This window comes from Bos indicus x Bos taurus, chromosome 2 (genome assembly GCF_003369695.1).
Source record: "Bos indicus x Bos taurus breed Angus x Brahman F1 hybrid chromosome 2, Bos_hybrid_MaternalHap_v2.0, whole genome shotgun sequence".
Classification (NCBI taxonomy): Eukaryota; Metazoa; Chordata; class Mammalia; order Artiodactyla; family Bovidae; genus Bos; species Bos indicus x Bos taurus.
The window spans coordinates 37353023-37380233 of record NC_040077.1 but is presented as its reverse complement, the minus strand read 5'-3'; the positions used below and the strand labels follow the sequence as shown (position 1 = coordinate 37380233).

At 39.3% G+C, this 27211-nt stretch overlaps 1 protein-coding gene across 1 annotated transcript; it reads left to right on the top strand.

Moving 5' to 3' along the window:
- On the top strand, positions 1-26828 carry DAPL1 (death associated protein like 1). Its single transcript, XM_027560093.1, has 4 exons — positions 1-126; positions 10337-10424; positions 14544-14604; positions 26546-26828. The coding sequence occupies exons 1-4, from the start codon at positions 69-71 to the stop codon at positions 26660-26662; spliced, it is 324 nt and encodes a 107-aa protein (XP_027415894.1). The 5' UTR covers positions 1-68; the 3' UTR covers positions 26663-26828.
- The last annotated feature ends 383 nt before the right edge of the window (positions 26829-27211 follow it).

The window sequence follows — 27211 nt, the reverse complement described above, 5'->3', positions numbered from 1 at the left end:
GGGGCGGCTGCAGCAGCTGGCACTCAGCCTCCAGAGCACCGGCACTGCCACTGGCCTTGGCACACACTATGGCAAATGAAGTGCAAGTCCAGCTCTCCCCACTGAAAGGGGGGCATCCTCCTGCAGGTAGGCTGCCCACCCACCCTCTGCCCTGCAGATAGCAAGGCCCCACTGCTGCTGCCCCTGCCCCGCTTCCATCAGTGCCTTCAACAGAGGTACCCCAAGAGAGCCAAGGCTCTGTCTCCCGTGTTAGTTTAACTTCCTGCAAACTGATTTCCTCTTCTGTCTTTGACCCTTTTAGGCTTATGTATAAAAACCACCTGGGGACTTAACAGGCCCCGGTTTGGTTGAATTAAAGCCTAATGTTCTATGAGAGCACAAGGGATTGGGCACTGGTGGAAAGGAACAGGTGGAGAGCTTGGATCTTCCCTCTCTGGCTGTAGGTTTGTAACGACCAGTCCACACTCAAGAGGTGATTTCCTACTCATGGAAACCTTCCTCCCTAGAGGTTCCAGCTTCTAGACTCAGTCTCCCCAAGACGCCTACACATTATCTGACTTGGTGCCCAGGCAAACCAGCTTCTGCACAGAAGACAGAAATGCAGTTTCTCTCGCCCTCCTCAGGTGTGGGGTTGGCAGTGTTATCAGTAATCTCTTTTGTCTGTCACCAAGCTGAGGAGCACTTTTTTTAAAATTTTATTTTATTTTTTAACTTTACAATATTGTATTGGTTTTGCCATATGTCGAAATGTACGAGGAGCACTTTTAAAAAAGGATACAGGCCTGGCAGAGGCTAACTGGAAAAGGTAGCTATCGAAGTATTTTACAAAGGATCCACAGTTCTTTTTTTTTTTTAAGTATGCTATTTATATCAATTCTCTGGAATATGGAAATTATTTTTATTGTACTTAACCATATGTTCATATAGATTGGCTGAGGCACTCAGGCCTATTTTTAGCCAGTTTGATGTTCTTTCTACTGTCTTTCTCTTTTTTTCCTTGAGAATGATCTCACGAGCTCAACTGCTTTGTTCTTGCCTTTCTCCAAATAACCAAATTTATTTGTTGGTATCATTCTTTGGCTCTTCTAAGCCAAGGTTGTTTCAGTCATCTTTGCTGCAGAGGACAATGGCAGGTATAACCTTCACAAAGCATCAAAAGCTGACACAAGGCTCAGTGGCTTTCTGGTGGGCAGCCCAGCCAAAAAAGAGTCAGAATTTTTACACTAATTCTGAGTTTACACGTCTTGGCACCCTGTCATGGTCTCTTGTGGCAGACTCCTGACTTTTTATATTTGTCATTGGATTTAAGAATAATTAACATTATCTACATGTAAAGTTAATGATGCTAACTAATGATCAAGAACTATTGATGTCAATTATTAGAAGCTTGTGAAAGTGAAAGTGAAATCGCTCAGTTGTGTGTGACTCTTTGCATCTATAGCCTACCAGGCTCCTCTGTCCATGGGATTTTCCAGGCAAGAATACTGGAGTGGGTTGCCATTTCCTTCTCCAGGAGATCTTCCTGGCCCAGGGATTGAACCCGGGTCTCCCTCATTGTAGACAGACGCTTTACAGTCTGAGCCACCAGAAAGTCCTACCTGGAAGGACTAATTTAGAAGTTTCTACCTAAGGACAAAAGAAGACATCATTCTCTTCCTGCAGCTTCCATCCCAATCGTTCATAAAACAGTTCAGCTAATGCCTGATTTGCTAAATGACATTTATACACAAAGAACACAGAGATAAACTCAAGCAAATAAAAATGTGAATGAAACCACCAGGAACTTTTTGTCCCCACTGCTAATGATTGCTAATTACTCTGTGTACATAGCACACCATGACGCCATCAAGCATGTCACAATGCCTCTGGCATGACAATTAATTATTATGAACTGTGACACTTCAGATAAGAGGTTTGGGATAATTAGAATGGAGATGAAGGCAGACTTTTGCCTCCCCGCTGAGAACAAGGGAACAAGAAAGCCTCATCCTTCAGCTTGTCTATTACATAGTTTAACTCTGAACCAGATTGCTAACCACACAAAATTTTATTTATAGAACAAAAATAATTCATTGCCAGAATTCCATTAAATTTCACCTGAGTTTTATAAGCAATAGATAGGCCCCAGAAAGTAGGATGCAGACATGATAAGGTGGAAAGGTCTGACATGGCCTTTGGAACCAGTCAGTCCTAGAATAAAACCCTGCCTCCCTTCCACATCGCTGAGCCTCAGTTTTCTTATCTCTAAAACAGGAGGGGGTGTGCATGCATGCTCAGTCATGTCTGACTCTTTGTGGCCCCATGGACTGTAGCCCACCAGATTCCTCTGTCCATGGAAGCGGTAATAAATAACATTGATATTGTAAGGTTGTTATGACTGTTAAAAGAGATAACCTGTGTAAGGTACCCAGACATGAATGTTAATCCCTGTAAAGTACAGGCCTGGGAAAACACATAGCTGTCACAAAAAATGATTTTCTTCCATGGCAAGACCTCCTGATGTTTGAGGGAGGCATTAGAAACTACTGCAATCATCAGAACAGAAGGAAATTGCAATGGGAAAGAACCATGTGCCTGCCCCATCACAGTTAAAAGTGAAACCACTCAAAAGTCAGCCAGCTGTAACTCTTTCCCACCTACGCGGCAAGTGTGTCGTGGTTTTTTCTTTCATGTATGTTGTATAATATATGGCACCTCTGTGAGCCCTGCTTATTTATGTTGTGAAACAAGACTACATTAAACATGAGGTGGCCTGGGCTCTAGGAAGCTTAGCTTTTGGTTTTCTGCTGTTTTGATTTGCTTCACTCTCAGTTTTATAAGACCTCCATTACATGAACAGCCGAAATTGTGCGAGTAGGAAGTAATCTAAGGAAGCTAAGGGCATACATATTGAATGAGAAAGAGCAGCATTCATGAGTTTTCTGTATCCCTCACACTTTTTTATTTGGCGTAAGACAAACGAATCAGAGCCATCAAAGGGGCCACTGCTGAACCCCCAGAGAAAATCGTTTACTGACTCATTCAAGAGAGAGGGAAGTCTAGGGAATGTATCCCCTGCATGAGTGAGTGTTTAGTCACTAAGTCATGTCTGACTCTTATAACTCCATGGACTGTAGCCCACCAGGCTCCTCTATCCATGGGATTCTCCAGGCACCTCTGTACAGGGGATTTCCCAGGCAAGAATATTGAAATAGTTTGCCATTTCCTCCTCCAGGAAATCTTCCCAACCCAGGGATTGAACCCCAGTCTCCTGCATTGCAGACAGATTCTTTACCATCTGAGCTACCAGGGAAGCTCCGTGTATCCCCTAGGGTTAAATTAATGCAGAAAAGGGGGAAGAAATCATAGTTGCAGAAGGGCCAGTATGATTTTTTTTTAAAGCAAACACTAGAGGTTTAATTCTATCGACTCCATTCTGTTCATGTCAACTTCTGGGAGTTGATTTGTGAGGTTTGACAGAGAGATTTGCGAGACCACTACCCCACACGCACAGCACAGGGGTTTGATGACAAGAACAGCTGCTTTTCACTTAACCCTGTGTGCTGGCACTCCACGGAGCCTTCTAGACATGAAACCAACCCTGCAGACCAATAATAGAGGAGCAAACTGAAAGTTAGCAAGGTCAAGGGATATGCTCAGCACCACACAGCTGGAGAGCAGGGGTGCAGAGATGGACAGTCAGGTGGACCCATGCCAAGCCCTCTCTCCTTGCTTCACAAGCTATTCCTCATGCGGCTCTTTTGACGGATAGTTTAGAATTTACCAAAAACTCAACTGTGAAAGCAAAGAAAGTGTTTTGCAAACATCTGACTTTTCAAGTAAAATGTTCAAATGAAAGTTCTAAGTCACAAGGCAGAGTTTGCCCAAACCTTCATGGTGGTCATCTTGTTCACACATGTTCTCCACTGATTATTGAAGGAAAGAAGCTCAATTTTTCTTGGAGGTTTGTCTTTCTTTATCTTAACCACCCTCTACCAAACAAGATGCAAAATGCTTGAAAAATCTTAATTGGAAAATTATTGTATAGCATTCTAAACTCAAGGGTCCACTTTTGAAAACTACAAAATCCATAAACTACAAAAGTGACCACAGAAGTATAGCACCTAGTCATAGATGGGAAATCAAAGTTTTGTTTTCTCCACATCATTGTAGGTTTTCTAATGAAACTATTAAAAAAAAATCAGCTCTCTCACATTCTTTAAAAATCTCTAGTTCATTTTGCTTATTAAAAGGACCTGCAGTCTTGTATTTGAATATATTTGTATTCAAATCCTGTTAAAATATTAAATCAGTTCATTTTGTACTTTGCCCAATTCTAGTTGGTTGTTCTACAAAGGTTCAAAAGGCAATATAGTCCCAAACATGGAATTACATGAATAATTACAAATTTAATTGACCTAATTTAGTTATAGTGAGACTTTGAGGTCCCATGAGTTAGACCAACTAGTTTAAACAAAACTGGCAGGAATCTGATTGCAAATGTTGGTTGCAAATGTTTTTTTTTAATGGCTTGTTTAGGGAATTGCTTGGTGGTCCAGTGGTTAGAACTCTGAGCTTTCACTGCTGAGGTTGTGGGTTCAATTCCTGGTTGGGGAACTAAGTTCCAGCAAGCCACACTGCTGCTGCTGCTGCTAAGTTGCTTCAGTCGTGTCCGACTCTGTGCGACCCCATAGATGGCAGCCCAACAGGCTCCCCCATCCCTGGGATTCTCCAGGCAAGAACACTGGAGTGGGCTGCCATTTCCTTCTCCAATGCATGAAAGTGAAAAGTGAAAGTGAAGTCACTCCGTCGTGTCCGACTCTTGGCAACACCATGGACTGCAGCCTACCAAGCTCCTCCGTGCATGGGATTTTCCAGGCAAGAGTACTGGATTGGGTTGCCATTGCCTTCTCCAGCAAGCCGCACAGCTCAACCAAAAAGAAAATGAACAAAAATAAAAAGCAATAACATAAAAAAAAAAAAAAAGGCTTGTCTAAATCCAGGGATATCCAGGAGATAAGTGTCAACAGTATTCCCTGCAAAATTTTGAAGATGACCCTCCCACAAGGTTCCATCTGGTTCAATCACCCCTGTGTAGTGAGAGCCTTACTCTATATCTCGGTGTATCCATCTATAGTGTGGAGGGATCCTCCTCTGCTCCTTTCTACTGTACTTTGCTGACCAAGTGAGATTACTTATCAGAACAAGTTTGGTACAAGAACTATACTCTGAAAATTCAAGGTGTGGTTGACTTGTGCTTCCTAAATCACTCAGAGCCCGCAGCCCTGGATAGATTCAAAGACTCCTGGATGAAAGTAAGAATCTTGTGAGAAGAATTTTTTCAAATTGGGTACAGCTGCTTTGCAAATTGTGTTAGTTGCTGCTGTACAGCGAAGTGAATCAGCCGTATGTATACATATGTCCCTTCCCTCTTGGATCTGCCTCCCTGCCCCACCCCACTGTACCCCACCCCAGCCCACCCTCACCCCTCCAGGTCATCACAGAGCACCAAGCTGCACCCCCTGCACTATACCGCAGGTCCCCACTATCTGTTTTACACACGACAGTGCACCTATATCAACATCCGTTTCCCAATTCATCCCCTTTCCGCCCGCTGTGTCCAAACATCTGTTCTTTACGTTTGCATCTCTATTCTTGCTCTACAGAGAGGTTCCTCTATACCACTTTTCTAGATCCCTTATATATTCATTAATATACAATATTGGATTTTCTCTTTCTGACTTACTTCACTCTGTGTGACAAACTCTAGGGTCTGTCATGAGAGGATTTTTAATTTCCCCTCAAATGTCTCTGTTTTATTGTTCTGAAGAATGAAGAACTCCTAGGTGTGCATTCTCTTTACTTTTTTTTTTTCTTTTTCTTTTTTTTGCCATTTACTTTTCTAAGTGCACTGTACTCTTTCGAAAGGGAGGGAATATGATAGATTTTCTTTTGTAGGTAGATGGGAATAGTTAGACTCACATTAAAGACGTTACAATAAAAACCATCTAGTTAACTTCTACTGAGTTCCCCAAAACCCTTCTAAAATATTCATGACAGATACACTTCTTTTCAGCACACTGTGGGGCCGGAGAATATACTATTGTACTATGCAGTCTACTTCACTTTGAATAACAGTTATATGCAGCCAGGCTCTGCCTTTCAGGAACTTTTGCTCTTTGGTTTTCATTCTCTCCTCTGGAAAAACAAATGTAAATAATAATAACTACTAATTATTAAGTGCCTCCCGTGTATCCAGGTGCTTCTGTTACCTCTATTTTCTAGGACAACTCACACAATCAGTATTATTCCCTTTGAAGGATGCAAAAACTGTGCCACAGAGGAGTTTAAGTATTTTGCCCAAGGTCACAGAGCTCGGGCAGGGCAGAGCTCTCTGACCCTAATAACATCTCCTTACCTGGAAACCAGGCCTCCTCCATAAGACAGCCTCTAAAATCCTTGAAAATGACACCAGAAGCTTCCCTTGTGCCTCTGCTTCCTCAGAAGTGGTCTTTCCAGTGTGACACGGCTTCTTCTCCTCTCTGGTCACTCTCCTCTGGACATTGTCTAGACTGTCCACGTCCTTTCAAACGAGCAGCACAGACCTCAACATTCCAAAATTCTTCTCACTTTAAACTGGTGCTCATTTTAACTATAACAAGTGTGCTTCTGTAGTTGGCAGTAATAATCAGTGGAAGAAAACATGTGAAAACCATAAGAGAGAAAACAAAAGGAATACTAATAGGAAAGTAATTACAGCACTCCATGTTTGAAAAGCATTTGTCGTAAGAAGAATGAAGGATACTACTGAAGGGTTCTGAAGACCCAGGCTCTAGCTCTGGAGCTACTGTGATCTGATTCTTCTTGGCAGAAGGGAGAGCGGTGCTGTGAGCAACACCCTTCATACAGAGGCATACTCTCCTCAAGCGGTCTCCAGAAAAGGGCGCCCCTCGGTTATTTTCATCTCTATTTCCCACGGCTATTCAAAAGATGTTTCCACATCATTTCCATTTCTGTTGCTGATTATTTTGTATGCTGTGTGTGTATATGTGTGTGAATTTAAAGCAGAGCCTAGTGGCTCAGATGGTACAGAATCCACCTCAATGCAGGATACCCAGATTCAATCCTGGTTTGGGAAGATTTCCCCTGGAGGAGGGAATGACAACCCACTCCAGTGTTCTTGCTATGGACAGAGGAGCCTGGTGGGCTACACAGTCCATCGGGTTGCAAAGAGTAGGACACAAGTGAGTGACTAACACACACACACGTGTGTGTGTAAACACAGGACTTTTTCCCCCCCTGGACTATATCTAGTATTATAAAAGTATAGTGATATGCTTTTATTATCAATAGAAAAACTTGGTTATTCAAAATGACCAAGAAGAGTTTATTCCATGAACACAAGAATGGTTTGATAGTAAAATATTCATTAATATATACTTACAAAACTTTTATCTATTAACATAATTAACCACATTAAGGAGGAAAACCATATGATCATATACATTAATTATAAAAGAGCATCTAGTCAAATTCAACATGTGTTTGTAATTTTTTAAGCCAATGAAACAGTAATAGAAGGATATTTCCTTAATACAGTAAAAGAAATGCATTTGAATAGATATATATATTACAGATATGTGTTTGTGTGTATATCCAACTAAGTACACATTATACTTAATGGGAAAACACTAAAAGCAATCCCCTAAAAAATTAAGATGACAAAGATGTCCTTCATGACCACTATTTAATATTATTCTAGAGGAAGTAATATTCTATTGTTTGCAGATTATATAATTTTTAACCTGGAAAATAAAAGGGAATCAACAAAAATACTATAAACAATAAGAGATTTCAATAAGATCTGGATATAAAATCAATGATATTAATATAAGAACAACAATCCGTGAGAGCTATAATGGAAGAATAGACCCTCTTTACAATTGCAACAACAACAACAAAGAGAAAATGCTTAGGGAATAAACCTAATAATAAATGTGTGAGATTCATGTGAACAAGTTACTAAAGGACCCAAAAGAGGATGTAAAAAAGGAAAAGCATACCATGGTCTTGACAAGAGAGCAGCCAGGATATGAAGATATGAATTTTCCCTTTAAAAATAATCTAAGGGCTTCCCAATGGTAAAGTGCCTGTCGATGCAGGAGACACGAGTTTGATCCCTGATCCAGGAAGCTCCCACAGGCCATGGAGCTGACTAAGCCCACGCACCACAGCTATTGAGCCTCTGCTCTAGAGCAAGTGCCCCTCAACAATGAGAAGCCTGCACACCACAATCAAAGCGTAGCCCCCTCTTGCCACACTAGAGAAAAGCCCACACTGCAAGGAAGACCCAGCACAACCAAAAATGAATAAATAAGATTTTTTAAAATCTATAAATCTAAAGCAAGACCATTAAAAGACTACCAGCAGGATATTTTTGGTGGGAATTGACAAAATGGTTCAAAAGTTCATATGGAAAAATAAATAAGAATAGCTAATAAAATTCTGCAAAGTAAATACAGCAAAGGAAGACTATCAATTAAAATATAAAGCTACAATCATTAAAATTAAGTTGTAACAGCATATAAAAAGATAAAATTTAAACAGTCTTTAAAAAGAAAAGACAACTGCCTTCTGAAACAGAAATAAGCTCAACTTTTAATAAAATAGAAGAAATGCAAATTACCTTTCTTTTTCTTATTGGTTAATGAAACCAAATATTTTCTAGTTCACATTGTTGCTTGAGGTGTAGGGAAACAATCACTGTCATTGTAGCTAGTGAGATTGTAAACTAATGCAACTTCTGTGAAGGATAATTTGACAAGATTGAACAAAATTACAAATGCACATACTCTTAAGAATTAACAAGATCACTTCTAGGAATTTATCCCATGGATATACTTGCACTTGGGCAAAATTATGTACATGAAAAGGATATTCATTACAGCATTGTAGAATGCTGTAATGTCCATATTATAGAACGTCCATATAATGAAATTTTAAAGCAGATGTCAAAAAAAAAAAAGACATTCTCTTTTTACATATATTCTTTTTTTTACATATATATTTTTACATATATATGTGATACATATATACATATATATCTCTTTTTACACACAGATAGGGAACTTACTCCAAAGTGCATGACTGAATGAAAAATATAAATAAACAAGATGTAGAACAATGTCTGCTGCCATTAAAAAATATATAGGTATGTGTATAGAATGTCTATGGATGAATACATAGGAAACTTGTTAACGTTAGCAGTATTTAGGGAGGTGAACTGGAGACCTAAAAATAATTGTAGAAGAGACCTTTCCATGTTTTTTGAATTGTGTGCTTTATGAATGTATATTACATAGTCAAAAAATTAATAGTTTTAAAAGAAAAATGAAGTCAATTCACGAGGGCATTGAGAAAGAGAAGAGGTTTTCTTATTTTTCGCTTTATTGAAGGCAGTTTTAGAAAATTGCCAATCTAACATTTCCATAAAGAGAATTAACAGGCTCAAACAAATCAATGTCCATTTAGCTTTTAATCATTTGAGCTTGTCAGATTTCAAATGTGCAAATTTCCTGGGAACAGAAAAAAGTATTTGCTTTGACTTGCAATATGAAATGGGTTGTTCCTTTTCAAGTTGATTTCATCTGACATTGTTAAACACTTGAATTGCTGTTAGGTCATCTGTAGCCTAATTAACACTAATTGATCTCTTGAACGGCAGGATTATTAATGCATTTTAATTACTCATTAGAACATCTGAGCTTCTCCAACATCGGAGGTTTGAGGTCTGGGATGGAAGGTAGGTATCTGGTGGGATCAGAAGCATCTCTCTTGAATTAAGTGCCTGTTATCACCACTGCCCTGACTTTTGGCTCATTCTCCAATCTAGCTTTTGAAAGCTTCGGTTGGATTAAAAAATTTGCAAGCCTTGCACTTTAATCTTGTGGGAAAACAGGAGGGTCACACTGTAATTGTCAGTTGCTATCATGAAGAATGTAATTGGTTTGATAATAAGAAAAAATGTTTTTCAGTGAAATGCCTAAGGGAGTGCATTGTTATCTCCTCCCAAATCAAAGGTATAAACACCACTGCCTTTTTTAGCCTTAGTTCCCCCTCTCTGAACACAAACAGGCAAAAACCTCAGCCCTTCTCTCCTTCCCACTTTGATTGAATTTTTTTTTCTTCTGTAACATTAGCTCAAGGTACTTTTTTTATTATGTTGTTTTAGAAAAAAGTTCAGCTCTTCAAAAAGTTCTGAAATTCTTCAAATGTCAATTCATACCTTGAATAATAAAACTAACTTTCTCTTGCTGCCCTAACCATGTCTCCTGTGCTGATTCTTCTTTGTTTATAGTAAAAGCTGGAGGAAAGCGAATTTCCAAAAAACAGGAAATTGGCATCTTGGAGAGACACACCAAGAAAACAGGGTTAGAGAAAACAAGGTAGGAGACTGCTTCATTTCTTTTCCTTCGTCATCTCGAGTTTTAGATAACTCTGCTGCCAGAAGTCAGAGGCGTTGCTGTATCTTAGGGCAAACCAAGGCTCCCCAGACACTGGCTAACCAGAGTTAGAGGCAGCAGGTGGGGTGGGGTGGGGTGGGATGGGGTAGGTGATGGGGGTCAAGATAGGAGGGGAAAGCAGTGGGGGGAGGTAACTACCCTCTGGAGACTCTCTCTGCCCAACCTCCTCCTCTCTGCAGATAGCCTAACTGCCTGCTATTAAAAAACACAGTCCTAAATGCATCAAAACTGGACTCAACATTTCTTTTTCACCTTAGCCTTTAAAGTACTATGGTCTTGTTTTTGTAATATGCTGAAGCAAATCTCCTGAATTAAAAATAAATGCTTTCTTGTTTGTTTATTTCAAATTCCTCACTCAATTATTTAGAAAATAATGGCCACTATATTTGGCACAGCCAAAAGGCATTTGGATACTGAGGTTGTTTTCTCCCTGAATTCCTTCCCGGATAACCTTGACACAGTGTGCTTTTCTCAGAGCTAAGCAAAGAGCCATGGGCTGGATCTCTTGTACAAATGGCCCAGCCCTCTATGCCTGGGGTAAGGAAAATGGTGCCTTCAAAAAGAAGCATATAAAGTTAGCTCCTCCAAATAGGGGCATTTCAGAGACTAATTTCAGGGTAATTTCCATAGGTGAGTACACGAGTAATTCAAAAGGAGTAAATTAGAAGATGCTCAGATATGTCCTTAACACTTAAAATGGTAACAGTTTCAGAAAGAACATGTGAAAGGAAATAGGCTACAGAATTTCTCAGATTTTTTTTTCCATATAAAATTACTTTTTAGATCACTTTAAAAGTTTTCTTTCTTCTGGAAAGAATTTTTGTTGAGGGTTTTTCTACTTTAAAATGAAATACTCTATCTCATACATAGAGAATTCATACAATTCAGTAGCCAAAAAGCAAACACACCAGTTTTAAAACGGACAGATTTGAGCAGACATTTTCCCAAAGAAGAATCAGATAACCAACAGGTACATGAAAAGATGCTCAACATTATTAATTATCAGGGAGAAGATGCAAATCAAAACTACAATGAAATATCACCTTATATCTGTCAGAATGGCTATTACCATGAAGTCAAAAAATAACAAACTGTGGCAAGGATGTGGAGAAAAGGGAACATTTGTGCATTCTTAGTTTCTAATATAACCACTATGGAAAGTAGAATGGCGTTTCCTCCAAAATTAAAACTAGAACTGCCATATGACCCAGCTATTCTACTTCTGAATATTTACCTGAGGAAAATGGAAACACTAACTTGAAAAGATACACACATTCCCACATTTATTGCAGCATTATTATAGTAGCCAAGATATGGAAGAAACCCAAGTGTCCATTAATGGATGAACGGATTTTTTAAAATGTGATACCTACATACATACACATATGTGCACACGCACACCCACACACTCACACAGAGGAACATTTTTCAGCCATATAAAAGAAGGAAATCCTAGCACTTGTAACAATATGGATGGACCTGGAAGGCATTATACTAAATGACATAAGTCAAACAGAAAAAGACAATTAACATGTGATCTATCTTGTATGAGAAATCTAAGAAGAAAAAACCCCAGGACAACAGCAGCAAAAATCTCAAGCTCTTAGATACAGAAAGCAGATTAGTAGTTGCAAAAGCTGGCGGGGGTTGGGGGGGGGCGGGGGTGGGGAGGGGGGTTGGTGACGGGTAGAAAATGGGTGAAGGGGATCATCAGGTACAAACTTCCAGTTATAAAGTAAATAAGCCATGCGGATGCAGTGTACAGCATACTGACTATGGTTAATGATTTTGCTGTTGTTCAGTCGCTCAGTCGTGTCCGACTCTGTGTGACCCCATGGACTGCAGCACACCAGACTTCCCTGTCCTTCACCTTCTCCCACCATGACCCCTCCATCTTGGGTGGCCCTATGTGGCATGGCTCAATATTTCATTGAATTAGACAAGGATTGTTAGTGATACTGTATTGTATATTTGTAAGTTGCTAAGAGAATAAACCTTAAAACTTCTCATTATAAGAAAAAATATTTAACTATATATGGTGAGAAATATTAACTAGACTTATTGTGATCATTTTGCAGTATTCACAATATCAAATAATTATGTTGTACACCTGAAACTAATGGAATCTTTATGTCAGTGATAGCTCAATTTTTAAAAAATTTGCCCATTTGGCATTGAGTGTTTGTTTCTTCTGAATCACAAAATAATCACCACATAGTGAAAGCAAAGCTCTAAGCCCTCAAGAGTGAGAGTCACATATTATTTATCTCCTGACCCAGCATCTAGGACAGTTCCTAGAATAGAGAAAGTACTCTGTAAATGACATCAGACTGTCATTGAATTGTCAGCTGGTTAACTTTGAAAGCCTATCCTGATGTTAAAATCTGACTCAAGCATAAGCTCTGTTTATTGTGACACTCGTTATCATGCCTAGGCCAGGGACTCAGGAACTAAAGAGTCATAACTTGAAAATGGCCTTCTATGTTGGCAGCCTTCTATGAAAATGGCCCTGGTGCACTGGGACGACCCAGAGGGATGGTATGGGGAGGGAGGAGGGAGGAGGGTTCAGGATGGATTTTCTTTTAAAAATTTAAAGAGAATTAAAAATAAAAAAAAAAAAAAAAAAAGAAAATGGCCTTTTAGTTGGCAGCCAGTGGACAAGTCATTTTTCTCTATACCTCAGCAAGTGGGACTTACTGTTAATCCGAACATCAAGTGAACATTATAAGGAGTTGCCTAGAGAGTTATAAAGTGGTGAGTGGAACCCTCTTTAAAAATGCAATTATTTGCTGCTGCTGCTGCTGCTAAGTCGCTTCAGTCGTGTCCGGCTCTGTGCGACCCCATAGACGGCAGCCCACCAGGCTCCCCTGTCCCTGGGATTATCCAGGCAAGAACACTGGAGTGGGTTGCCATTTCCTTCTCCAATGCAGGAAAGTGAAAAGTGAAAGTGAAGTCGTTCAGTCACGTCAGACTCTTAGCGACCCCGTGGACTACAGCCCACCTGGCTCCTCTGTCCATGGGATTCTCCAGGCAAGAGTACTGGAGTGGGGTGCCATTGCCTTCTCCGAATTGTTTTCTAATAGTCATTAAAAGATGAGAATTGGACAACTGCAGAACCTAAACAGCTAGAAGTAGCTTTCTTGCGATATTTACTGGGGATAGATATAGGTATGTGGGACTCGAAGCTTACAGAATTGGGAGGCTGTTTTAAGGAAAGACAGTATAAAATTATAAATATGAGATGGTTAGGGCCCCCTTGGAAGGAGACTGCACAATGAGAGGCCCTGGAGCTTCCCCAGCTTCCCCATGAAGTCACCTCTGTTCTTCATATCCGCTTCATGTTTGCACGGATATGATTGCTTCCTTTTCATGGACAAATATCTCTCCTTATATATTCTAGGAAAACAGCTTCTGAAAAATATATCATAGAAAATAAATTCCTAAGCATCATCAAATTTATTTTCCTTTCCTAATAACTTCTACTAACCAACCCACACATACACAAAATAGGCCAAGAGCAGAGTTCCTTCAAGAAATTACACTGGAAGCTCGTCCCTCGTTGAAACTCTGCTACAAAATAACTTGGCCTGAGAAAAGAAGTCAGACACAGAAGAGTACCTGCTATGTGGTGCATTTTACTATGTACAAACAAAGTCAAAACAAATATATGGGGCAGTAAGGCAGGGTAGTGATTATCCTTAGGGGCAGCCAGTTTGACTAGTGCTACAGGTCTGTCTGTAAATATTCACCAACCTATATGTTGATAATATGTGCACTTTTCTGCATGTATACTCTACTTTGAAGAAAAAATTTTTAAATATTAATAAATATTATTATAATTAAAATTATAATAACTTGGCCTGCAAAGCTTGTAGTTCATGGTCACACAGAGCAGGGTTTTGTGGGTTTTTTTAATCTTCCAGAAGTAGCCAAGCAGCATGAAAGCTTAAAGACCAAGTAGAAAACCATCTATACAGATCATTTAGCGTCTTTAGTGGGAAAGTTGCTGTTTCTATATGAGGTTTCTTTTCATCTTCACAGTGCCACTGCAAATGTTGCCAAAATACAGACGATGGATGCCCTGAATGACACGCTGGAGAAGGTGAGCCATGGGTGAGGCAGATCACATGATACTCCTAGCCAGTTTTCACCTAGCTGATCATGCTACATGGGTGAATGAGCTGATGACTGGAATTTTTTTCCATCTCAGAGGTTTGATGTCCCTGTGAAAGAATCTGCTTTCAGTTCAAGGAACACAGAGCCGTTTTGATGGGAAGAGCTGATGCTCCCGAATTCCTAGCATCTATTTAAGAAATCATTTCAAAAATAAGATAGGAAATTAATCAGAAATCATGATGCCAAATTGGCAGAACTTTACGTTGCCATCCATTTATTTCCTGGAGACCTTGGCATGTTGCTCAAATAAGGCAAACTGTGTGCTAGGAATTCAGCCCTTTTTGACCTTCCTCCCCACCACTGCTTTCCCATATGGAAATGTTTGATCTGAGGCCAGGATGGGTGGAGGGTTGCCCAATTTAAGACTGGAGGAAGGCTGGGCACTGGCTGGCTTTATCTAATAGAGTCTATTTATAAAGGTGGTCGACCATTACTATTTTTATTTCTGTGTCTTGAATTCTTTCTTAGTAGCTCAGGAAACTCAGAAAGTTCTTCCTGAATAGACAGTGGTTTAATTTTGGGTTCAATAGTTTGTTTTTAAATGTTGTAAGTGATCCGAGTGAGGATCTTTATTCTACTCCTAGGGAGGGGGCAGATACACTGAATTCAGGCATTGAAGAACCACCATTTCTGTTACCCCAACATATATTGAAGGTACAGGACTGGGTGTCCTTTGTAGAAGGAAGACTTGCTGTTATTGCCAACATCAGGGGTCTGAAATATTAATAGATTAGAATGGAAATTGTGCAGCTAAACTTCTGGGACCTCTCTTTGGTACTGGCTTCTCCTCTTACTGTCTTTAAAGCCTTGAGCAAGTTATTGATCTTGCACCTCTGATTTGCCATTTGTAAGATGAGGATAAGGAAGAAATGGTTGTTGTGTGGAATCAATGAGATTCACACACAGGAATCTCTTAGAACAGTGCCTGACACATGGAAACCTGTCTGCACTCTCTGCTCTGATTAGTAGCATCCATTTTATGACAGTGCAATGGAAAGTTATGTCTGAAGCCCCTGAGGCAGGCAGTAGTACCAGATGAGATCTTGACAATAGACCATAGCTACAGAGCCTTCTCACATGGTGGGGTGTGGTTCTCCCATCAGGTAGATCAGCGGGCAGGTCATAAATGACTGTTTGCCTTCCTGACTTTAGAAGAAGGGAAGGGGTGGATGGTGATCTGCCTCTTGCATTCTCTGGCTCCTGCTGTCCAAACACCTCATCCTCAGGGGCAAAAGATATCCACAGTAAGTGGAACTGAGTGGAATAGATACATTCCTCTAAAATATGTTAACCCAAAATAAAGTGTTTAAAAAGAGTGGTCAGTAAAGGTCAATTATGCTGTACTTTAGGTATGATGCTGGAGTCTTCACTGTTTTTTAATAGACACATGTGTATATGTCTATGGCATAAAGGACTCTTTCCCTGCCAGTTAAAAATAGCACCTCTGTATTTCAAAGATAAAATAATCAAATAGCAACAACAATAAGTTATATTTTGAAATCATAAGAAAACACAGATGGTGTGCTGTTACAAATATTTTTAACAGTAACTATTCTATATTTTAAAAACCCTTTAACACTTAGCTCAATGTGTACTGTGTGGGGCTGTGTATATTACTAATTATGACAGTTTCTGGCATCAGATGTCAGGTACCTGGGTCCTGTGCCGGCTCTGTCACTTGGTAGCTGTGTGTCTTTAGTCAGGTTGCTTCACTTTTCTGTGCTTCTATTTCCTTACCTGTAAATAGGAATGTGATTCACAGAATCCACTTCACAGAGATGTGAAAATAAAATGAGGTTATATAACATGTGCAAAGGACTCAGCACAGTGCCAGACACACTTAGCCCTCGGGACGGGTTAGCTTCTATTCCCCGGGGGAGATGTCCTACAGAGCATCACTTGGAATCCAGGCAAAGAATAAGAGACCAGTCATAGAGTCCCAAGATTACCCTAAGTCACTGTATTGAATATGGAGGTTTGTGGGATCCACGTGTTCCCTTACAGCTGAGTAAAATTTTCCATAAATCCATAATTCAACCTGAAGTGTAACAGGATTTCATAATAAAGGTCAACCTGAGGTGGAAAGAACAATGCCTTTTAAAAAATAGATCTGCTGAGATCAGTGGTTGCCAGAGAGTAGGAGGAGGAGTTGACCACAAAGTGGCAGGAGGGAATTTTGAAGAGTGATAGAAAGGTTCTATATTTTGATTGTGGTGTTGGTCACAGACTGTATGCGCTTAAGAAAATCCATAGAACTGAACACTGAGGAGGGCATATATTTTACTGTGGATAAATTATTCTGTAATTTTAAATGTAAAAATTGTATGATTATTAATAAACAGTGTAATACAAAAAAAAGATGTAAAATACAGAGATGTAGATTTTTGCTCATAAATTTCCATCTGCATTATGATGACTCCCCCAACAATACATATTGTCATGAAGCTCTAACCATATATAATTGGCCTGAAGAAATATTGTAGCAGTAATGAGGGTCATAGACTCTGCATTTATTAGCATTCATTCATGCTCTCAGCTAGAATTATATCTAGTTAGTAGAACCCATGTTAATTCTCATGCCAGTTTAAGAACTTAAGAGTCCAAAACAGTGAGAGTTACAGCCCTACTCATAGGATCTCATTAACAGTTCAACCATGGCAGGAAATTTCTATCCATATACTATTCATGTCTGTATACCCTTTTAAAACCAACCTAGATTTAAGATTTGGGAGAATGAAAAACAATTCCCCAAAGGTTGGAATTGTACAAATCTAAGTGGAAAGGAGGGCTTCCCTGGTGGCTCAGTGGTAAGAACCCACCTGCCAATGCAGGAGACGTGGGTTCAATCCCTGAGTCAGGAAGATCCCCTGGAGAAGGAAGTGGCAACCCACTCCAGTATTCTTGCCTGTAAAATCCCATGGTCAGAAGACCCTGGAAGGCAACAGTCCATGGGGTCTCAAGAGTCAGATACACCTTAGTGACTAAACAATAACAGAATGGAAAACAACCTAAAATTTCCTGTCCCATTATTTCACCCACTCATCCCCACACAGACCTCATGACCAACTACCTTCCTCCTACTCTCCCTTCCTCTCTTGCCAATCCTTCCTACCTGTTTCAGCCATAAATAATGAAAGAATTCATGTTGCCCAGTGATGGGCCATGCAACGTGTTTATTCTTGCAGAAGATGGGTTATATAAGCTCTCCAAGCTAAAAATTTGGGAGATCTGGTCTTAGACCAAGTTCCACCTACTCCCTAGAGGTTTTTGACCTTTTAGAAGCCACATAGCTCTTCTGAGATTTATGATTGCTCATTTACTTGATTATTTTAAGGCAAAGAATAAGAGAGAATGGTACTGCCAAATATGTTAATTCTCTGGATAGTCACAGAAGTATGTTTGGCAATAGTTGTGAAGCTTCTCCCAACAGAAAAGTATCCAGTTAAGCCATTAGTAATGGGGTTGGGTTATAGTGTGGATGTGGGTGGAATGTTGAAGCCTGGTTAAATTGGGGCCACTTTTCAAGCTGCCAGCTGTGTCACCAGGCTCACAGTGAGACGTATGTGAAATGGGATCCTGGGGAAGAGGAAGCCATCAAAGGCATCTGCAAATCTAAAAAGGTTTCTCTTGTTCTGTGGATTAACATCACCATAGGAGAATCCTTGAATTTCATCGACTGAATGTTTTGTTTTAAGCACTTTGCGTAATGGGGTGTAGAAATTTAAGTGCCAACATTCAAGTTGGAAGTTAACACCCTGGAAAGATGAATGGAAGAGCTGCCAGTCTGCTAATACCACCTGACTTCAGGCTCTAAAACAAAACCTGCCACTGAGTTTCTTTCACAGCTCTAATCATAAAGACTTTTTAATATACTTCTTTGACTTTTTCTCTGAAATGAAAAATACCGGTTCTGAGGTCACAACTACCCGAGAGGAAGGTACATTCTCAATGTGGAAGTTTCTATTAATCTGCTTTTCAAGTCCAATGTTTTTGCCCCTTATGGGACGGAGTTGCAGCCAGGCAGAATCCTTACACACATACTGGCCTTGAATTCTTTCTCTTATGGAGTTACCATGGTTTATTTTATCTTTTTTTTTTTTTTTAATTAATTTTATTTTATTTTTAAACTTTACATAATTGTCTTAGTTTTGCCAAATATCAAAATGAATCCACCACAGGTATACATGTGTTCCCCATCCTGAACCCTCCTCCCTCCTCCCTCCCCATACCATCCCTCTGGGTCGTCCCAGTGCACCAGCCCCAAGCATCCAGTATCGTGCATTGAACCTGGACTGGCATCTCGTTTCATACATGACATTTTACATGTTTCAATGCCATTCTCCCAAATCTTCCCACCCTCTCCCTCTCCCACAGAGTCCATAAGACTGTTCTATACATCAGTGTCTCTTTTGCTGTCTTGTATACAGGGTTATCGTTACCATCTTTCTAAATTCCATATATATGTGTTAGTATACTGTATTGGTGTTTTTCCTTCTGGCTTACTTCACTCTGTATAATAGGCTCCAGTTTCATCCACCTCATTAGAACTGATTCAAATGTATTCTTTTTAATGGCTGAGTAATACTCCATTGTGTATATATACCACAGCTTTCTTATCCATTCATCTGCTGATGGACATCTAGGTTGCTTCCATGTCCTGGCTATTATAAACAGTGCTGCGATGAACATTGGGGTACACGTGTCTCTTTCCCTTCTGGTTTCCTCAGTGTGTATGCCCAGCAGTGGGATTGCTGGATCATAAGGCAGTTCTATTTCCAGTTTTTAAGGAATCTCCACACTGTTCTCCATAGTGGCTGTACTAGTTTGCATTCCCACCAACAGTGTAAGAGGGTTCCCTTTTCTCCACACCCTCTCCAGCATTTATTATTTGTAGACTTTTGGATGGCAGCCATTCTGACTGGTGTGAAATGGTACCTCATAGTGGTTTTGATTTGCATTTCTCTGATAATGAGTGATGTTGAGCATCTTTTCATGTGTTTGTTAGCCATCTGTATGTCTTCTTTGGAGAAATGTCTATTTAGATCTTTGGCCCATTTTTTGATTGGGTCGTTTATTTTTCTGGAGTTGAGCTGTAGGAGTTGCTTGTATATTTTTGAGATTAGTTGTTTGTCGGTTGCTTCATTTGCTATTATTTTCTCCCATTCTGAAGGCTGTCTTTTCACCTTGCTAATAGTTTCCTTTGATGTGCAGAAGCTTTTAAGTTTAATTAGGTCCCATTTGTTTATTTTTGCTTTTATTTCCAATATTCTGGGAGGTGGGTCATAGAGGATCCTGCTGTGATGTATGTCAGAGAGTGTTTTGCCTATGTTCTCCTCTAGGAGTTTTATAGTTTCTGGTCTTACGTTGAGATCTTTAATCCATTTTGAGTTTATTTTTGTATATGGTGTTAGAAAGTGGTCTAGTTTCATTCTTTTACAAGTGGTTGACCAGATTTCCCAGCACCACTTGTTAAAGAGATTGTCTTTAATCCATTGTATATTCTTGCCTCCTTTGTCAAAGATAAGGTGTCCATATGTGCGTGGATTTATCTCTGGGCTTTCTATTTTGTTCCATTGATCTATATTTCTGTCTTTGTGCCAGTACCATACTGTCTTGATAACTGTGGCTTTGTAGTAGAGCCTGAAGTCAGGTAGGTTGATTCCTCCAGTTCCATTTTTCTTTCTCAAGATCACTTTGGCTATTCGAGGTTTTTTGTATTTCCATGCAAATTGTGAAATTATTTGTTCTAGCTCTGTGAAGAATACTGTTGGTAGCTTGATAGGGATTGCATTGAATCTATAAATTGCTTTGGGTAGTATACTCATTTTCACTATATTGATTTTTCCAATCCATGAACATGGTATATTTTTCCATCTATTAGTGTCCTCTTTTATTTCTTTCACCAGTGTTTTATAGTTTTCTATATATAGGTCTTTAGTTTCTTTAGGTAGATATATTCCTAAGTATTTTATTCTTTTCGTTGCAATGGTGAATGGAATTGTTTCCTTAATTTCTCTTTCTGTTTTCTCATTATTAGTGTATAGGAATGCAAGGGATTTCTGTGTGTTGATTTTATATCCTGCAACTTTACTATAATCATTGATTAGTTCTAGTAATTTTCTGGTGGAGTCTTTAGGGTTTTCTATGTAGAGGATCATGTCATCTGCAAATAGTGAGAGTTTTACTTCTTCTTTTCCAATTTGGATTCCTTTTATTTCTTTTTTGGCTCTGATTGCTGTGGCCAAAACTATGTTCAATAGTAATGGTGAAAGTGGGCACCCTTGTCTTGTTCCTGACTTTAGAGGAAATGCTTTCAATTTTTCACCATTGAGGATAATGTTTGCTGTGGGTTTGTCATATATAGCTTTTATTATGTTGAGGTATGTTCCTTCTATTCCTGCTTTCTGGAGAGTTTTTTATCATAAATGGGTGTTGAATTTTGTCAAAGGCTTTCTCTGCATCTATTGAGATAATCATATGGTTTTTATTTTTCAATTTGTTAATGTGGTGTATTACATTGATTGATTTGCGGATATTGAAGAATCCTTGCATCCCTGGGATAAAGCCCACTTGGTCATGGTGTATGATCTTTTTAATGTGTTGTTGGATTCTGATTGCTAGAATTTTGTTTAGGATTTTTGCCTCTATGTTCATCAGTGATATTGGCCTGTAGTTTTCTTTTTTTGTGGCATCTTTGTCAGGTTTTGGTATTAGGGTGATGCTGGCCTCATAGAATGAGTTTGGAAGTTTACCTTCCTCTGCAATTTTCTGGAAGAGTTTGAGCAGGATAGGTGTTAGCTCTTCTCTAAATTTTTGGTAGAATTCAGCTGTGAAGCCGTCTGGACCTGGGCTTTTGTTTGCTGGAAGATTTTTGATTACAGTTTCAATTTCCGTGCTTGTGATGGGTCTGTTAAGGTTTTGTATTTCTTCCTGGTCCAGTTTTGGAAAGTTGTACTTTTCTAAGAATTTGTCCATTTCTTCCTCGTTGTCCATTTTATTGGCATATAATTGTTGATAATAGTCTCTTATGATCCTTTGTATTTCTGTGTTGTCTGTTGTGATCTCTTCATTTTCGTTTCTAATTTTATTGATTTGATTTTTCTCCCTTTGTTTCTTGATGAGTCTGGCTAATGGTTTGTCAATTTTATTTATCCTTTCAAAGAACCAGCTTTTGGCTTTGTTGATTTTTGCTATGGTCTCTTTTGTTTCTTTTGCATTTATTTCTGCTCTAATTTTTAAGATTTCTTTCCTTCTACTAACCCTGGGGTTCTTCATTTCTTCCTTTTCTAGTTGCTTTAGGTGTAGAGTTAGGTTATTTATTTGACTTTTTTCTTGTTTCTTGAGGTGTGCCTGTATTGCTATGAACTTTCCCCTTAGGACTGCTTTTACTGTGTCCCACAGGTTTTGGGTTGTTGTGTTTTCATTTTCATTCGTTTCTATGCAAATTTTGATTTCTTTTTTGATTTCTTCTGTGATTTGTTGGTTATTCAGCAGCGTGTTGTTCAGCCTCCATATGTTGGAATTTTTAATAGTTTTTCTCCTGTAATTGAGATCTAATCGTACTGCATTGTGGTCAGAAAAGATGCTTGGAATGATTTCTATTTTTTTGAATTTACCAAGGCTAGATTTATGGCCCAGGATGTGATCTATCCTGGAGAAGGTTCCATGTGCGCTTGAGAAAAAGGTGAAATTCATTGTTTTGGGATGAGTCAGACAAACACCTTTCCTTCTACATATTCTATCATTTTACAAAGACCAATAATGAAAAATCCAAAACAACTCCAAAGTTAAGATGCCAGACTAAAGCTCAGCTGTTTGTAGGTTGGAAAGCTATTCCTACTTATTTTTGGTTAAGACTTGAATACAAAAATGTTCCTATCTCCATTGATATAAAATTTACAACAAATTAGGGCATTTAAGGGTTGATTACTTACCATTTCATCAGTTCTGAAGGTAGACCCTTTATAGGCTCTCTACTAACAACCTGCAAGTCTTTCTACTTTATTTTATTTATTTATTATTTTTTTAAGTTTTTCTACTTTAGAGTGCCCCTGATCGAGGGGGTGAAGTATTTGAGAAAAAGAACTCAGCTCTCTTGTATTTTCATGCATTGCTATAAAGCCCTGACCCTCCCAAACTTGTACAGTTGTAATTTAATAATCATGAGTGGTTCCTCTAAGGTTATTATCCTTGGCAGAATTATTTCCACTATATTCTCAGTCCTGTTGATTTTTTTTCCCCTCTAAAATTTACCAGGTCAGTTCACAGATGGCTAATAGCCCCCAGGGGCAGTCTCCCTTTCATTCTGACCTCTGTCATTCCTCTGTGGGGAAGCCATTCAGCAGAGCTCTTAGAACCTCAGTTAAATGCCTTAGTTAAAAGGTAACCCCTAACCAGTGGGAATAAAAAATGGTAGAGCCACTATGGAAAACAATATGATAGTATCTCAAAAAATTAAATATAGAATTACCGTGTGATCTAATAATTTCACTTCTCAATATATACCCGAAAGAACTGGAAGTAGAGATTTGAAGAGAAATTTGTGCAACAGTATTCATAGCAACATTATTCACAATAGCCAAAAGGTGGAAGCCACCCAAGTGTCCATCAACCTATAAATGTATAAACAAAATGTGGTCTATAGACATACAATGGAATATTATTCAACCTTTAAAAGGAAAGAAATTCTAACACATACTACAACATGGATAAACCTTGAAGGCATTACGCTAAATGAAATAAACCAGACACAAAAGAACAAGTATTGCATGCTAAGTCACTTCAGTCGTATCCGGCTCTTTGAGACCCCGTGGACTGTAGCCCACCAGGCTCCTCTGTCTGTGGGATTCTCCAGGCAAGAATACTGGAGTGAGTTGCCATGCCTTCTTCCAGGGGATCTTCCCATCTCAGGGATATTGCATGGTTCCACATACATGAGATACTTGGGGTGGTCAAATTCACGGAGATAGAAGGTAGAATGATGGTGGCCAGAGGCTGGAGGAGGAGATAATAAGGAATTATTCTTTAATGGGTACGAAATTTCAGTTTGGAATGATGGATAAGTTCTGGAAATGGATGGTAGTGATGTCCATGTTAGCACAAGTTCGTGTACCTGACACACAGTGAATCCAAACATGCCAAAACATCAGAGTTTAGAGCAGAGATTATTGCAGGATCATGCAAGGACACAAGTGACTCACGCCCTAAAAAAGCCCTGAGCGCCCCAAAGGTTTTGGCAAAGCATTTTTAAAAGCCAGGTTTGGGGGTGGAATCTCAAGGTATTGATCAGCTCTGCACAGTTCTCTGGTCAGCTGATGGTGAGGTAGCAAGGTGACGTCACAGGGTTAACATTATCTGTCCTTAAACTCCAGGAAGCCTGGGGCTATGTACTTGTGGTCATCAAGTAGTTAACATCAAGTCTTCCATTTGGTGGAGGGGTTTTCACATCTGTAAAATACCTCAGGAAATGTGCATCAAATACTATTATCTAGGTACTTCAGAGAGTAGCTAAAGCAGAGGATAAAGGGGAAGGCCTATCCTGGGAAAGTCCCATAGGGTCATGCTCAGTTTTAGTTACGTAACAATGTAAGTGTACTTAATGCTGTACTTAAAATGGATGAAATGGTAAATTTTATGTTATATGTATTTTATCACAATTTTTTAAATTACAAAAGAAATGTAGCTCCTGAACTGTGGAGATAACCCTGGAAATGATCAAATAATGAGTTAGTGCCAAATTAAGCAATAGGCGTGTCATTATCACTGTTCTCCTCTCCCCTTTCCTTTTGCACCTCCACCCATCATCCGTCTTGACACCGTAAGAACAACAGTCACACTGTGGCTGTCTCTCTTCTGTCTCAACTTGTCATCTTGCTCCATCTCACCTTGGCTAATTGCCCAGACTTCTGTTCTATCAGAGCTACTCGTTCATTTCCTTTCTCACCCTCCTTTACCTTATATTTGACTTTAAGTACTACATCTTCCTACCTATAATCTCTTGAATGTGATTTAGAGCTAACCTGAAATAATCCATCTGTTTTAGTTGACACTAAAGACACCTAATCGGAAAGAAAACTACTGAAGTCAGTGACTTCTTAAGTTTCCTTTTGGTTTTAACCTTAAAAACAAAACAAGACATTCTGCTGTTACCACACTATAACATGTATGTCATGAGGCCCAATGTTAATTAATCTGACCCTCCAAAATTACCAGCTCTTTTTTAAGTTCTAAAGCAATATTTATAACCAATACCTCAATTATGTTTCTTCCTTTCTACTAGAATGTCAGCATAGACCATCCTTGGGTTTAATTATTAAATAACTTGTAGCTTCTCATTGTAAAAAAAACACTTTGAGCAAAACAAAGGCAAAGTAAAGAAAAAGACTAGGAATTGCCCATAATTCTATCCCTCAGAGATAAACAGTGTTAACACTTCAGTGTATATTCTTCCAGTGTGTTTAATTTTTTAAGAGCAAGAAGAAAGAGCTTTCCGGAATATGAAAGGGAGTGCTGTGTGCCCAGGGATATTTAAGAAGACATGTAAGGCACTTATGTTTCCCTGGCTTAGAAGAGCCCAAACAAGCCATAAACAGTGTGATGTTTGGGGTCATGAACAGTTTATCTCCCCTTTTATTTGACTTGAGTGTCAAGGCAAGGGCATCTAAGTTCAATAGAAATAAATTAAATTCCTAGTCAGCTGAGACATCCCTTCCTTGCTGGCTGAGGAAGCTGTCCTTAGGTTCCTTTATATTGAGTCAGTGGGCTGGAAAACCAACAAGTGGAATGGGCCCAACAGGCCACTGAGTCTAAATTCTCCTCCTAGGAAAAGTGTGTTTGAAATTGTCCCGGCATTGGGCATCCTTTATGATCTCATGCTGCCCTTGATGTAAACTCCATAAGGTCTCTTTGTCCCATATGAACTTCCTCTTATTGTCGAAGTCTCAGTCTGTGTTAGTTTAGGCTCATTTCCTCACAAATGTCTTCTGGAGGGATGACTCAGTTCAGTTCAGTTCAGTCACTCAGTCGTGTCCGACTCTTTGCGACCCCAAGAATCGCAGCACACCAGGCCTCCCTGTCCATCACCAACTCCCGGAGTTCACTCAGACTCAACGTCCATCCAGTCAGTGATGCCATCCAGCCATCTCATCCTCTGTCGTCCCCTTCTCCTCCTGCCCCCAATCCCTCCCAGCATCAGAGTCTTTTCCAATGAGTCAACTCTTCGCATGAGGTGACTAGTGAGCTAATAAGTCACTCCTTAGCCTTCTCTTTACAATGATGGTTAGGTTGGACCATACAAAACGGCCAGTATTTGGCCATTTTTTTACCTACAAAAATAGAAATTTCACATGCTTCAATCTAAAAAATAATAACCCTAAGTTTTCCTAACTTCCTTCAGAGGCTCTTTATTTCTGATCTTTTGACATCTGAGGGGTTCCTTCTCCCCACCCCAGGCCCTCTCCAATGTGCCCGTAGACTTCTTAGCATATTGTATTTTGTATGGTGCATAGTGGTGCCAGAATAATGATCAATATTGGCGAACTGATGAAGAAGATACGGTTAACCATTTCTATCTTTAAAAATATCACTTCAAAACATATATAGATGCACATATATATATTATTTATATATTACATATAAAATATTTTATAGTTAAAAAAATTAAAAACATACTAGTGAGGGAAAACCCAGGTTAACACATATACTCATGGGTACAGAGCTAGAGGTGGTATGGAAAAGAGGTTATATCAAAGAGCTAAACAGAACTGTGAAATTCCTCTGCCCAGCTGTTTTGCTTTCTACTACGTTAACACTTTACGACCCAAAAGATCCAATATGCTTATTTTTTTTTCTTTCCTTCTCACCTCTAGCTCAGCCATAAATTTCCAGCAGTAGCGCACATGGCACATCAAAAACCCAGACCTGCTCTGGAGAAGGTCACTCCACTGAAAAGGATCTACATTATTCAGCAGCCTCGAAAATGTTAAGCTGGGACATAAAACAGCCGTCTAGCCAACTGCCTCGAATGTCTGAGAGCTTAGCAAAAAGGACCACACTTTGCATAGGCCTAGTGTACTTGCTTGGTAAATAAAACAGCTTTTATATCTTCTTTTTTGACTTCAGATAATAAAACATTCAAATTTGCAAATCCAATGCATCCTTGGACCTAGTTAGCATCCTACTGATGTTTACTGCATGCGTAATTTTGTTGAATAAATGGAGAAGATAGAAGGACTATTCCACTCCACCCCTGTGGATAAGCTCTTTTCTTCTTGATGCTGACCCTGAGTGGTTCCACCCACAGCAAGTTCTCCTTGAGGGCAAAGGTTAGAGAGCAGTCCACTGACCTTTGCAAGGAGAACATTCTGTGCAAACCTGAGCAGTGATTCTTTTTGATACGTTTGTCTTAAGATGCTCAAGTTTTCACTTAGGGTGAAACGTCTTTTCTAATTTCCCACATAAATGTGTAGTTCGTCTTGACGTTTTGTTGAGAGAAAACGAAAATATTAGATTTATTTCAGACATGTTCTCTTCTA